This window comes from Cucurbita moschata, unplaced genomic scaffold (genome assembly GCF_002738365.1).
Source record: "Cucurbita moschata cultivar Rifu unplaced genomic scaffold, Cmos_1.0 Cmo_Scf00008, whole genome shotgun sequence".
Classification (NCBI taxonomy): Eukaryota; Viridiplantae; Streptophyta; class Magnoliopsida; order Cucurbitales; family Cucurbitaceae; genus Cucurbita; species Cucurbita moschata.
The window spans coordinates 289,851-303,538 of record NW_019268524.1 but is presented as its reverse complement, the minus strand read 5'-3'; the positions used below and the strand labels follow the sequence as shown (position 1 = coordinate 303,538).

Genomic DNA, 13,688 nt, shown 5'->3' with positions numbered 1-13,688 from the left:
GTCTACCGAATTGTTAGAAGAACAAAATGGCCTATGGAAAAATAAAACATATTTTTTTAGAAAAAAGAACTATAAGTTTTCAACCAAAAAAAAAAAAAAAAATCTAAATATTTGATTTTTTTGCTTTTGTTTATAGAAAGAAACTTTGAAATCAAATGAATTATATCGTAGGGCCAGAAAAGTAAATTAAAATATTAGACTAAGTTTTAATTTGAATTTGATTTTAAAAGTTTACGTTCATGGGCCAATTCCTCCCTTGGGCCCACAGGCTAGCCCCCCAAAACCCAAATGAGGCCCACGAATTCCAAGAAAGCAAAGCACGCCCATCAAGGCCTGAATAGGTGCCAATAATGAAGACAACTAAAATTTGGTATCTTATTAGTCTAAGGCCGTAATTGGATTAAAATTATAAAACGAACACTTTAATATAAAACTGGGAAGAAACAAATAAAAAGTAAATCCAAATGGAAGAAACCAACATGGAATTTGTGAAATTGAAACAAAGAACAAATCCAAATCACATGAATAATTTCACAACCTACAAAGAAATACGGCAAAATTAAATTATCATAAAAACCATTCACCAAACATTCCACAGTAGACGAATAGTGGGCTATAAAACAATGGGCTCCAGTGATTGACCATCAGTCCATAGCCTTTCGTAGGAGAAGCCACTGAAAATCTCAGGCACGGCGTGCAGCGGATTACGATAAGTCAAGGGCTCCTGTACTAGCCCCTTTTTGTTGGACCACAAAAGAAATTGCCGCAAGGACAAGTGTGCGATTTCAACCTCATCAATCACCAATTACTGTGAACAGCAGAAAGTACCTTCAAGCGGGATGCAATTTGAAATCCTCCGTTCGTTCCTGACACAGAATGGAGCATTTTAATTTTAAAAATATAAACATTCTTGAAGAATGTGTAAACAAAAAGCATGCTCGGATTAACGACATTATCCATTAAAAGGCACAATTCGCAGACTCGGTTAGGCCGCAAAGTTTCTTATTTTTAGTTTGCAAGCAAAATAAGTGAAATGAAATGTGTAGCGGCTAAATGCTGAGAGAAGGAACTGTCAAAACAAGGGGTAGCCTGCCACTAAGAAAAGCATAACCAAAACGTCCACAAGCGTTCACAGAATGCCAAACAGAAAGGCAACAGTCTTGAGCTACGTATTCAAAACATCCTAACTAAAGCCTCGCGAATCCTAAGAGCCTACAAGCAATGTTGCAAGATCGAAAGAAAAAACTGCGGGTTAAGTTAGGCAAGACGCAGAAAGTTAGGCTTCCACGACAGCGCTTTCTTTCGCTGGTGTAGCGATGATCCAGTTGAATCCGAATGGATCCTTCAGCTTAGCAACGCGACGGCCGACGTATGAGCCATCGCCTTCTGAAATCTCAGACTCCTCAACAGCTCCAGCACTCACGGCCTTGGATACAGCGGCTATAATATCCTCTGTTTCCAAGAAGAGCACAACTCTTGATTCGAATACTTTCTCGCTGAAAACAAAATAAATAAATAAATCAGAAACGATAGGTATGCTACGATCGGAATACCATAGAATCGAACTAGACGCCATGCAAAGAAAACGATGAACAAGCTGCTAGATGACGCAGAATAAGAGACATGCAGATACCGAAGCAAACGTATGAAATGTTGTTTAAGCATCAGATAAACTCAAGGAAAAAACAGAGCTCCATGAGCTTGAGCAGATCTTTCAAAGGGACCATTGAAGAGTAAACAAAAAACAACACAACTCAGAAGTGGGGAAAGCAGACAAAAACAACAAACAAATGCAATATAGACTGGTTGATCAGTTGTATCAAAGAAACGCATAAACGAACAGGGAAAGAAAGCAGGAAAAAACGAGAGAGACTCACTCAGAAGCAGAAGCGTCGAGAACATCAGAGACGAGGAACGAGAAGTTAGAAAGGCTGAGCTCGGCGGAAAGGATAGCCGGAGCTTCTTGCTCAGCCTTGCGTTTCGGGTGCACAGTACGACTAACCTCTTCCGCGCCGAATGCAGCCTTGTAAAACACGACGGCATCAGCGGCCTTCGGCACCTCCACGAGAAGCTGCGGCTTAAGAGCCTTGAAACTCAAGGTCTTCTCAGCTCCTGCTCCATTCTGAGACTCGGATTGCGCCATTGAAGCGGAAGATTGAAGAACAAGAAAAACAACCAAAGAATGACGGAAGAAAAATGGAAGAAAACCCTGAGAGAGAGAAAACAAAAAGAGAAGACAGTAATGGCGTGAGGGACTACAATCAGTTACTGAGACGCTGCATTTATAGACGGAAAAAAAAAAAAAAAAAAAAAGTTAAAGCGGGAACTGGATGGAACGGGCAAAATCGAGGAGTTTCGTTTCAAAAAGTCCCTTTATTTCATGTAATTTACGATTTGTACCCCTGTCCTACTGCTATTGATATGACCGCTGTACAAATCGCTGTAAGAACTTGTTTTCATCTCTGTAAATATATTTTTTAGGAGAAAATATAATATATATTTCATTCCTTCTTTAAACAGCCTCACTTTTATCCATTATATTTAAGATAATTACATGTACTTAAATCTATTTTATTTTTATCACGTCAGATTATTAAATTATTTTTTGTTTTATAATAAATCTTAATAATTATCCTTAAATAAATGATTTTATTAAAATTATATACTTTAAATTTTAAATATTTATCACAACTTATATTTTAAAAAATTAAATTATATTACTTCAAATCTCTTCCCCGACCTTTAAAATAAACGCCACTTAAGATACTTGGTAGTTTATAAACCATTTAATAGGAAAAAAGAATAACAAAATGAAAATGAAAATAATTCGAATAAATCCAAAATTTGGGGTCGAAGTTATACGGAATTGACGCCCATTTATATTCCATGGCCCAGCTTCAAGGTCTAGAAGGCCCATGCCAACCTGCGTTCTTAAAGGCCCAATACGATGGTCTCCAGATTGTTGGGCCGCAGGTCCATTTACGGAGAACTTTAAATAAATATTTGATAATCATTTTTTTTTTAAATTGGGTACGTTGTCTGGTTTTGGGTTGAAAGTTTTAGCAAACTTCTAAAATAAAAAAATATTGTCTGCATTCATGTTATAATCATGGCACGACACTTGTTCTATCAAGACCAAGCGAACAAATCAATCATGAAAAATTTGGACGTTGCTGACAACGTCGACGTATGTTCGAGTCTTTAACCACGTTGTGAGAAAATGTTTAGAAAAAGTGAGAAAGGAAACACTTAAGAAAACCAAGAATTACGGAAAACAACTTTATATGATTATAAAAATAGCATATAATTAGTTCGTATCTCCACAATTTTTTAGGTATTGTAGCTCTAAAATACATGATTTTGGTGTATAGACTTCAAATAGTAAAGGTTTATCCATGTAAATGGGGTTTGGAACGGGTATGCAATGTTGAACAACACGTCTTATACAAGCAATACGCTACCATAAGCAACACCTACAATATTATTAAAATTAAACAAATATATACATTACACTACAGACGGAATGATGCCGAAGAGCAACCCAGAGGCGAAAGCAAAGCACAGAATAAAGAACCCACCGCAGCAAAGAAGGCAATAATCATTTTGCTGGCTTCCAACCTCCGTTCATAAAATCTTCATACCCAGAAGAACAACAACAACATCAACGAAAAGATTTGTGCATTTCTTTCTTCCCTTTCCGCCATGGGCCTCTGGTTCACCAGAATCCGCGACATTCCAATCGCCTCCTTCAACTACGGCTCCGACTCGACCCCCCAAAGCCCTCAAAAGCCGCAATCAATTCCCTCTTACAAGTCCGTTCCGCCGTCGCAGATTGGACCCATCACCGGCCGCCCCTACATCAACATAACCACAATCTACGACCTCCACAAGGAGCTCGGTCGAGGCCAGTTCGGGACTACTTATCTCTGCACCGAGCGGGCCACTGGGCGCAAATATGCTTGCAAGACGATTTCCAGAAGAAAAATGGTGAATCCCGATGATATAGAGGATGTGAGAAGGGAGATCTTGATTCTTCAGCATTTGACTGGCCAACCCAACATCGTGGAGTTCAAGGGCGCGTATGAAGATGAGGAAAATTTGCATCTCATCATGGAGCTGTGTTCCGGCGGAGAGCTTTTCGATCGGATCATCAAGAAAGACAGTTACTCGGAGAGGGAAGCGGCGTGCATTTGTAAACAGATATTGAATGTGGTTCATGCGTGTCATTTTATGGGGGTTATGCACAGAGATTTGAAGCCTGAGAACTTCCTCATGGTCAGTGAAGACGACGATTCGCCGATTAAGGCTACGGATTTTGGACTCTCCGTTTTCATCGAAGAAGGTAACTCAGTTTTCGATTATGCCTTCATGTTGCATTAATTTTCCTTGGGAATGAATTGAACTGTGATCTCTTAAGCTAATGGAGTTCTTGGATTCAAATAAATGGCATATTCAGCTATTAACCCGTGAGGGGTACATTGAAAGTCACTGTTGACCAATTCAACGTAGAGAGTCTGGTCAACCAAGTTGACCACTTCATGAAGCACTGAAGGCTAGCAACATGAACCCTGAATTCTATTTCTTTTTTTATTTTGTTTTTATTTCTTGTTACTAACATGGTATCATAATCATTATCCTCTTAACTTAACTTTGAACAAAGAAGTGGTTAGCCTTGAAGGTGTAGTCAAAAGTGACTCTAAGAATCGAACAAATGGTGTAATTTGTTTGCGGGCACCAAAGAAAGGAATCGAGCCTTTGATTAAGGGGAAGTTGTTCGAAGACTCCATAAGCCCCAAGAGAGGCTCTATGGTATACTTGTTAAGGGGATAATCATGAGTTTATTAGTAAGAAACACATCTCCATTGGTATGATGCATTTTGTGAAAACCAAAAGTAAAGTCACGAGAGCTTATGTTCAAAATGAACAATATCATAACATTGTCGATGATCGTGGTTCCTAACTATTACTATTTCTCAGGCTTGTTAACAGCTTTTGTTTGAATGAAAATGGTTTGTCAGGCAAAACATACAAAGACATAGTTGGAAGTGCATATTATATTGCCCCTGAGGTTCTGCAGCGGAATTATGGGAAGGAGATTGATATATGGAGTGCTGGAGTTATTCTCTACCTTATCCTATGTGGAGAGCCTCCGTTTTGTGGTCGTAAGTAAATTCCTTGGCACGATTTAAAATTTAAGGCCTCGTTTGTTAACGATTTCATTTTTCGTATTCTGCCTTCAAGACTAGACTTGTTAGCTTATAGTTGGTTTCGTTTTAGTATTCGCCTTAAAAACGAGTATCTATTCTAGACTTAGAACCGAGCTAACGAGTTAAGTATTGTACCCTTATGATTGGAGTTTAATGGAGTTGGTTTTGTTTTCTTCTAATGATTTTGATGTTTGAATTCCATCAGAGACTGAGGATGACATATTAAAAGCAGTTCTGAGTGGCAACCTGGAAATGGAAGACGCTCCATGGCCTTCCATATCCCCTTCTGCCAAGGATCTTGTCTCTAAAATGTTGAGAAGAGACCCGAAGGAGCGGATCACCGCTGCAGAAGCGCTCGGTAAGATATTAGTTATTTAGATAGCACATGACATATCAAAATCACTCTCGAACATGCTTTAAAACTAATTCTCTCATTAATGGACCAGAACATCCTTGGTTAAAGATCGAGGGCAAGGCCTCCAGCAAGCCGATCGATAGCGCGGTGCTCGTTAGAATGAAGCAATTCAGAGCAATGAACAAGTTTAAGCAGCTTGCTCTCAAAGTATATTACATATTTTTACATAATTTACATTTACCTTTTCTATGATCTCTGTATTAGAGATATGCAATGTTGTTGGTAGGTAATGGCAGAAAACCTTTCAGAAGAAGAATTAAAAGGTCTGAAACAAATGTTCAAGAACATAGACACTGATAGAAGTGGTGCCATCACATTAGAAGAGCTGAAAACCGGTTTGTCGAGGCTCGGTTCGAGGCTTTCCGAACACGAAATAAAGCAACTAATGGATGCGGTAAGAACCCAAAATCTGTCTTCTGTTCATGCATTGCCTATTAATCCTAATACATGAACAAGTTACATCTCTGCTCGGTTAGGCTGATGTCGACCGAAGCGGGATGATCGACTATGGTGAGTTTATTACTGCAACGATGCATCGACATAGGCTTGAGAAGGAAGATAACATATACAAGACCTTCCAGTTCTTTGACGTAGATAAAAGCGGGTTAGTAATGAAGAATTGATAACCTCTTGCATTGGGAAGGTGATATTGATACACAAAATGCTCATACTTTCTTTCAGATTTATCACAAGAGATGAGGTGAAACAAGCCATGATTCAGTATAAAATGGGAGATGAAGACACCATAGATGAAATTCTGAATGACATCGATATCGATGGAGTACGCTTCACTCTAATAACTATCTTGTTTTTAGTTTTATATTTTTAAAAATTGTGCTTGTTTCGTCGCAATTTCTTTATTATTCAAAACGAAGATAATTTTATATCGATAGAGTACGCTTCACCCTAATAACTCTTGTTTTTCTTTGTTTCAGGATGGAAAAATCAATTTCGACGAGTTTGTAAACATGATGACCAAAGGGACAATGGAACCAAAAATTAACTAAATTACAGTTTACAGCATGAAAAAAGGGGGGAAAAGGGGGAAATTATGTTTAATATTATGTATAGATAATTAATTAGATACGCAAAGTCAATAACGTCCCTTATACAATTAAGTTTTCCGTTCTTCAATATTTATCAAATATATTTTATATTTTTACAATTAAAATTTTATAAGTTTCTTATGTATTGCTTTACTTTAATGAATTGTTAATTTGGACTTTAAGGAAGAAGAAATACAATTTTTACCCTTAAAATTATAAGTATATAATATAGTATCATTTTTAAAAAAATATATATGAAAATATTTTCTCACAGATCTTCACATGAGGAATTAAATGAAATTGTTGTTTGCAGTAAAACTTGAGCAAATTTGAAATATTTATTTTTAAACAGAAGGAGAATTTTTTTAGAAATTTAGAAATTAGGGCAATCAATTTTACGGTAGATCTGTGAGTTGTGAGGTTGAAGGTTCGCTGCAAAACCCTGCAAAAACCCAACGCCAAGCCGAGTGTCTGTGCAGCCGGAGCGAACTGAAACCTCAACGGAGAAGAATCCAGTAATGGCTCTGTTCAAATCGAAGCCAAATCTTCCACCCTTTCTGTCTTCTCTCTCGCCGTTCTTACAGAATCACCGTTTATTTTCATCTTCCACTTCAATTTCCGAGTCTCAACTTCAAGACGAGGACGCGAGCAATACTACTCCGAAAGCCTCAAAGCCTGTCCTCTTACCGGAAGAAATTCAGGCCGCCGATAAATTCCATTCCCTAATTAAGGAATACTATCGAAGAAATCCCAGTCCCGATCCCACTCCACCAAGCCCTAACTTCACCATTTCTGCTCTCTCCAACGAACTATCCCAAATCTCACCTGTCCATGCCGTCTCTCCGGGCGTCGTTCGTTACGTCATCGAGAAATCTGGTGGCGTCCGCCATGGCATCCCCTTCCTCCAAGCCCTCGCGTTCTTCAATTGGGCGACGGCAAGCGAGACGTTCGAGCACTCTGCACAGCCCTACAACGAGATGATTGACCTAGCCGGTAAGGTGAAACAATTCGGATTAGCGTGGCATTTGATTGATCTGATGAAAGCTAGAAATGTTGAAATTACTGTTGAAACCTTCTCGATTCTTGTCCGGCGGTATGTGAGGGCTGGATTGGCGGCGGAGGCGGTTCATGCGTTTAATCGCATGGAGGACTACGGCTGCAATCCTGACAAGATTGCTTTCACAATTGTTATCAGCATTCTGTGCAAGAAGAGAAGGGCAACTGAAGCCCAGTCATTTTTTGACAATCTGAAACATAAATTTGAACCTGATGTTATTGTTTACACTAACCTGGTCCATGGCTGGTGTCGAGCCGGTGATATCTCAGAGGCCGAGAGGGTGTTTAAAGAGATGAAGATGGCAGGTATTAGCCCTAATGTTTATACTTACAGCATTGTGATTGATGCATTGTGTAGATGTGGCCAAATTACTCGTGCCCATGATGTTTTCTCTGAGATGATTGATGCTGGTTGCAATCCCAACTCAGTTACATTCAACAATCTTATAAGAGTCCACGTGAAGGCTGGTAGAACAGAGAAGGTTTTGCAAGTGTACAATCAAATGAAGAGATTGGGTTGTGCTGCTGACATAATTACTTATAACTTTCTTATTGAGACTCATTGTAAGGATGATAATCTTGGAGAGGCTACAAAGGTCCTCAACTCTATGGCTAAGAAAGGCTGTACCCCGAATGCGTCGACCTTTAATCCCATATTTAGGTGTATCGTGAAGTCGCATGATGTAAATGGTGTTCATAGGATGTTTGCTAAGATGAAGGATCTGGGTTGTAAGCCAAATACAGTGACGTACAATATCTTGATGCGGATGTTTGCAGAATCAAAATCTGCTGATATGATTTTCAAGTTGAAGAAGGAGATGGAAGAAGAAGAAGTTGAGCCTAATTTGAATACTTACCAAGTACTGATATCGTTATATTGTGGGATGGGGCATTGGAACAATGCCTACAAGTTTTTCAGGGAAATGATTGAGGAGAAATGCTTAAAGCCCAGCATGCCTATCTATGAGATGGTTCTGCAGCAGCTAAGAAAGGCAGGACAGTTGAAGAAGCATGAGGAATTGGTGGATAAGATGGTCGAGAGAGGTTTTGCCTCACGGCCCCTTTAGAGTAACTGGCTTCTTTTATACTCGAAGCTGTAGTTACGTTGGCAAAGTGTCGACCGACACAAGAAGTTAAAGCCCCATTTGATAACTATAACTATCACCCAGCAGTTTGTATGGCTGGGTCATTGCTTTGATTTTGTTAAGATCCTATGTGAATTGGCCTGAGGCTGCCACTTGCGTGGGCTGGGAGAGCTGTCTACAACAGTATTAGAAGGCAAAAGGTTCCTAGATTAGATACTTCAAATTAGGAGGGGACAAATTACAAGGGGCTGTTTGGTTCTCTTGAACCTCTTCTTAAGCTTCTTTGTTTTGTTCTCTACTAAAATGTAGACCAGGTTTTGGAATTAAAAGATCTGTTTTTGTTATTGAAATTTTGCAAGGAATTCAATTATTGTTTTCAGAATCCAATCGTTTCATCAAGCCAGCATTCAAGTTTGAGTCTCAATATCATACTGAAGTAACAGAGATTTGAAAAGATTACTGAATAATGCCGGTGATGACAATCTTCATTAGTTACCCTGCATATCCAACATCTCCTCTAAACGCTTCAATCTCTCTATTCCTTCACTCAGCAGAAACCTTACTTTCTGTCTCTCATTGCAGCCGCGGTTGTTCTCCATTTCTTGTCTGATTGTATGCCTCAGTTCCTCTGTGCAAAGCAGACAATTTCAAAACTAACGAAATCCGAAATGAAACCAGGGCGAATTCAAATGACATCTGAAGATCATGACAAGAAAAATGCATAGAAAGTAGATGATGTTCGTCATCAAAAGAATACTTCATTGTAAGATATCAAAAGCTTAACCTCGAGCGTGGACAGGAGCTTTTTGAGCAGTTCTTAAAGCATGCCTGTACAGTTTCAACACTCTTGCACGGAGAATAAATTCCTGTAAATCGAGGGAGAGAACCATGGCGAATTCTCCTCCTGTACAACATTTCTACAATGTTAGATATAGCGGAAGAATTCGACTGCATACAAAATTCTTCCACCAGTAAAATTCCGACGTGGAGAAATTTATAGAACAAATAGTCGAAATCTCTTGGCTCTGAAGACTAGTTGAACAAAATGAATATCTTCTAGCAGAATCATATCAAACAAAAGCTAGGGCAAAACGTAAACGTAAATTTCTTCTATAATGTACGGACTTACCTAGAGGACAAATAGATGGTGCTACTACCAGTTCGTCAAGCCCACTGTGGATCAAACTGAAGTGAATTCCATTTCTGGTTCAATCTGACGTTAACTATTTCTGTTGTTCGGTTCTGAGTTCGAAGGTCATGAAGGAAGACGACGATCTGTAGAAGGACTGGAGTTGGGCCAGTGACTCCAGAAACTGGGCTTTTCTGGGAAACGATTTGGGCTGAAGCCTGGTATTCGCCCAGTAGGACTCCAGGTTAGTAGGCCCAAAATTTTAACTGGGCTCGATGGCCCTCTTTTTCTTTTTTAATAAAATCAAAATATTGGCTTAATTTCTTTTTTCTTTTTTAATTTCAAAATCTGATTTGATTTTTGAAAGCACAGGCAAAGAATAAATAAATAAAATAATAAAAATAGTATTTATTTGGTTGATTTTAAAAAAAAAAAAATCTAAAAAAAATGTCATATACAAAGTTCAGAAATTGACTAAACCAATTCAATTTGGTTGATCTCAATGGTTTCTTTCATCAGCCAAACCCCAATAATAAATGATAAAATTAAAATACTTAGATTAGATAAGGTCAGTGATTAACAAATGCAACCGAGTCAAAGATGGGAGCTCAAATTGGTCCAAATAAAATACTCATTTACTATTAACGTCGACTTTATATTAAAATTAAAAAACACATTAATTAAATGTGACGTTACATTTGTGAATTCCGCCTACTTTTATTTAAATTCCACGTCACAATACAGACTAATTCTTCCGTATTAAGTATATATTTTGAATTATATAAACATGTCATTAAATTCACTCAATATTGGGTTCTTGATTATTTAAAAAAAATAAGGAGTATTATCACTCTATACTCAATTTGTGATTTAGCATAACAATTAAAAACCATAATTTCAAATGACAGACATAAATACTTAATATTTAATAAAATGAAAAGGAAAAAAACATGGTGGAGGAATGTTTTTGTAATATATAACAATTTGAAGGTAGCCGGAAAAAAATTGCTTGGTCAGACCTTTCACGACGTTTGACCAAAGCAGCGTCGACGAACCTTTCTTAATTCTTCGTTAATTAAATGTCAACTGACAGTATATATAATCCACGCCCTGAAATTGCGACTCAAAATTGAACCCAAAGGCAAAATCATGAAGCTTTTTCCCAGAGCGGCCTCCGCCTTAATTTTCCACAACCCGCCGAAAAGTCCTGGCAGGGAGAACCGCCAAGTCGCCGGACGAGGGTTTTCCGGTCCAGTAAAGATCTCGATCATACCAAAAGAAGCGCAGTCCAAATCGAATAGCTCGGGACTCGAGACGCTGGAGCCAACTTCGCCGAAAGTTTCGTGCATCGGCCAAATCAAGCACAAGAAGAAGATGAAGGAAATAGCGAGGAATGCTGCTGCTGCGGCGGCTAAAATTTCCCAGCCGAAAAAGCGGCATCCGCCGTCGGTGATTAAGAGAATTTTGACCGGTGGGAAAATACTCGGGAGGGCGAAATCAAACCATGTGGCGGCTCCGTCGAGGAATCACCGTGGTGGTGGGAAGCCACCGCGGTTGAATCAGATGAAGCGATTCTCAAGTGGACGTGACACGTTGGCGAGTTTTGATTGGACGGCGCAGATTGTACCAGCTGACTTGGAAGGAGAGGAGCCGGAGGGCGATGGGCGGAGCCCGGTGTCGGAGACAGTGTGGATCGGAGAAGACGTGGGCCCACTGCAACCCAGAAAGGAGGTGAATATATGGAAGAGAAGAACCGCCGTTCCTCCCACACCTCTTCAACTCAATTCCAGTTGATATTTCAGTTTTTTTTCTTTTTCTTTTTGGTAATTAACGCCAAGAGAATATGTACATCTATATTTTACAAGGCCCATTTACCCATATTTCCAATTGGGCCCCAAAATGAAACAAAAAGGGCCTAAAACAAAGCCCACTCGGAACAGATATAAATGTACAGATTCCTCCGTCAGTGATTCAAAATAGATAGAGAAAATGACAGAAATTAATGAAATAATTGATGGGTAGTTGTGTAATAGTGTCTTCCGTAGAAGGGAAGTCAATGCATATAAGCTATTATGTTATCATACGGAATCTTTTGCGTCCTTTCAAGTTAAATACATTTACTTTCTTTCATATATATATTATATGCATGCAATTGTAATCATATATCATAAACAACCGATCACAATTCTAATAAATATGCACAAACCAATACAATTTTCATTTCAATATTAAAATGTTCTTAATTTGAATGGAAATAAAAATAAGGGTAAATTTTTTATATATAAAACAAATATTTTTGAAGAGGAGAGGAACAGACCTGATCGGAACATATGTTACGGAGAGGAGAAACTTGAAAAGGAAAGAGTAGACTGAGATATTGACACGGCTCAATCAGATAGATTTTGTAAGTTAGATCTGAGTGAGCCGGGCCAATATCGGAGTAAACTATTTCAAAAGATGAAGAGGGAGAAGAAAGAGAGAGAGAGAGAGAGAGAGGGAGAGGGATGAAAGGGGATGATGAGAGGGTGGGCTTATGAAGAAGGGATAAAAGGGAGGGAGGAGGCAGAGTTAGGTTAGAGATTAGGTCGCATTAAAAGCGCTTTCACTCTCAAACTTCAACACACAGCGGACCAAAGCATTGAATTCCAAATTGTTTTTCTGCATATTTTCCGTCTCCAATAAAAGGGAATGCAGAGGAAATTAAATAAAAAGGGAATCCTTTCGTTGGGCAACACGCAGCGCCATAACTATTTTCAAACATATCGGTGCCCATGGCTCACACCCTGCCTGCATGCATGCCTTTGCAATAACTCCTACCCAACAACGAAACCGAATCTTCTTCCTTTTTTTTTTCTTTTTTTATTATCTCAAATTACATAAAAAAAAAAAACTACTTTAAATTATCAATATTTTTTACCAACTATCTTCTACTGGGTTAACTTTTTAGTATAATGGTAAATTACAAGTGTCAAAACACAGGCTTTAAAATATTTAGCTAAAGTAGATATTCATAAAATGTAAGATTATATTAATATTTTGTCAAAATATATAATTATTCGACCATATTCTAAAATAAATAAAAGAACCAAATTGCAGTTGGAGTTCATTTTAAAAAAAAAATCAAATGAATTAGATATGGTGAAATAAATAAATAATAATAATAATAAAAATCAGAATCTCATGTAGACAGCGGAAGATTCAGATGAATAAAGTTGAGGCGATTATGTCATTCATTATTTAATACATATAAGTCTTGTAAACGTGAATCCTATTTGTTTTAAATAATACAATTGGAAATGCCACTTTGAATAAAGAATTGGCATAGTATATATTTTATAATAAAGTTTGGGAAATGAACGAATAAAATAAATCACAAACTGTGCCCCCATTCTGTGGGAGAGCCAATCCAGTTTCAGGAATTTAAAAGTCGTTTGGATGAGGTTGATACGGTGACCAGGTAAATTGTACATTGCAGCAGTTGAGGGGTTGTTTCGTCATTTATGTGTAGCTTCCGTCTGATTCCATTATTGTTAATATTTTAGCTTCATACCTTTAAGAGGTATGAAAGCGGCCGAAATTAGGGGAAAGGAATAGTTGCAATAAAAAAGTTATGGAATCAAAACATAATTTTGAATATTATAATATGTTGTTCGTTTCTAATTATATTTAATAATAAATTCGAATTATCCCTTTCTCAAAAAAAAAAAAAAAAAAAAAAAAAAAAAAAAAAAAAAAAAAAAAAAAAAAAAA

The 13,688-nt window shown here is 37.9% G+C and overlaps 5 protein-coding genes across 5 annotated transcripts; 3 read left to right on the top strand and 2 right to left on the bottom strand.

Moving 5' to 3' along the window:
• Positions 1–1,074: 1,074 nt before the first annotated feature.
• Positions 1,075–2,279, bottom strand: LOC111446465 (uncharacterized protein At5g48480). Its single transcript, XM_023085300.1, has 2 exons — positions 1,878–2,279; positions 1,075–1,496 (listed from the first exon to the last, which is right to left on the bottom strand). Exons 1-2 carry the CDS (start codon positions 2,141–2,143, stop codon positions 1,277–1,279), a joined length of 486 nt encoding a protein of 161 aa, XP_022941068.1. The 5' UTR covers positions 2,144–2,279; the 3' UTR covers positions 1,075–1,276.
• A 1,260-nt stretch (positions 2,280–3,539) lies between these two features.
• LOC111446460 (calcium-dependent protein kinase 29-like) lies at positions 3,540–6,655 on the top strand. The gene is made up of 8 exons (XM_023085290.1): positions 3,540–4,342; positions 5,019–5,162; positions 5,413–5,565; positions 5,654–5,769; positions 5,849–6,016; positions 6,099–6,226; positions 6,304–6,403; positions 6,558–6,655. The coding sequence occupies exons 1-8, from the start codon at positions 3,703–3,705 to the stop codon at positions 6,627–6,629; spliced, it is 1,521 nt and encodes a 506-aa protein (XP_022941058.1). The 5' UTR covers positions 3,540–3,702; the 3' UTR covers positions 6,630–6,655.
• Positions 6,656–6,923: 268 nt separating this feature from the next.
• On the top strand, positions 6,924–9,196 carry LOC111446459 (pentatricopeptide repeat-containing protein At1g20300, mitochondrial). Its single transcript, XM_023085289.1, has one exon. The coding sequence runs from the start codon at positions 7,187–7,189 to the stop codon at positions 8,789–8,791; it is 1,605 nt and encodes a 534-aa protein (XP_022941057.1). The 5' UTR covers positions 6,924–7,186; the 3' UTR covers positions 8,792–9,196.
• Positions 9,160–10,061, bottom strand: LOC111446466. The gene is made up of 3 exons (XM_023085301.1): positions 9,939–10,061; positions 9,594–9,713; positions 9,160–9,437 (listed from the first exon to the last, which is right to left on the bottom strand). Exons 2-3 carry the CDS (start codon positions 9,697–9,699, stop codon positions 9,298–9,300), a joined length of 246 nt encoding a protein of 81 aa, XP_022941069.1. The 5' UTR covers positions 9,700–9,713; positions 9,939–10,061; the 3' UTR covers positions 9,160–9,297.
• On the top strand, positions 9,698–12,017 carry LOC111446210 (uncharacterized protein At1g76070-like). The gene is made up of 3 exons (XM_023084930.1): positions 9,698–9,780; positions 10,073–10,182; positions 11,032–12,017. Exons 1-3 carry the CDS (start codon positions 9,698–9,700, stop codon positions 11,730–11,732), a joined length of 894 nt encoding a protein of 297 aa, XP_022940698.1. The 3' UTR covers positions 11,733–12,017.
• The last annotated feature ends 1,671 nt before the right edge of the window (positions 12,018–13,688 follow it).

Bases quoted from the DNA above. Each gene is read 5' to 3' on its own strand.
- LOC111446465 (XM_023085300.1), bottom strand. From the start codon at position 2,143: ATGGCGCAATCCGAGTCTCAGAATGGAGCAGGAGCTGAGAAGACCTTG. The intron at 1,497-1,877 runs GTGAGTCTCTCT...TTTTGTTTTCAG, and splicing joins CTCGACGCTTCTGCTTCTGA to CGAGAAAGTATTCGAATCAA.
- LOC111446460 (XM_023085290.1), top strand. From the start codon at position 3,703: ATGGGCCTCTGGTTCACCAGAATCCGCGACATTCCAATCGCCTCCTTC. The intron at 5,770-5,848 runs GTATATTACATA...TGTTGTTGGTAG, and splicing joins TTAAGCAGCTTGCTCTCAAA to GTAATGGCAGAAAACCTTTC. The intron at 6,017-6,098 runs GTAAGAACCCAA...CTGCTCGGTTAG, and splicing joins TAAAGCAACTAATGGATGCG to GCTGATGTCGACCGAAGCGG.
- LOC111446459 (XM_023085289.1), top strand. From the start codon at position 7,187: ATGGCTCTGTTCAAATCGAAGCCAAATCTTCCACCCTTTCTGTCTTCT.
- LOC111446210 (XM_023084930.1), top strand. From the start codon at position 9,698: ATGGCGAATTCTCCTCCTGTACAACATTTCTACAATGTTAGATATAGC. The intron at 9,781-10,072 runs GTAAAATTCCGA...AAGGTCATGAAG, and splicing joins CATACAAAATTCTTCCACCA to GAAGACGACGATCTGTAGAA. The intron at 10,183-11,031 runs GTTAGTAGGCCC...GTCAACTGACAG, and splicing joins TTCGCCCAGTAGGACTCCAG to TATATATAATCCACGCCCTG.
- LOC111446466 (XM_023085301.1), bottom strand. From the start codon at position 9,699: ATGGTTCTCTCCCTCGATTTACAGGAATTTATTCTCCGTGCAAGAGTG. The intron at 9,438-9,593 runs GTTAAGCTTTTG...TGCTTTGCACAG, and splicing joins AGCTCCTGTCCACGCTCGAG to AGGAACTGAGGCATACAATC.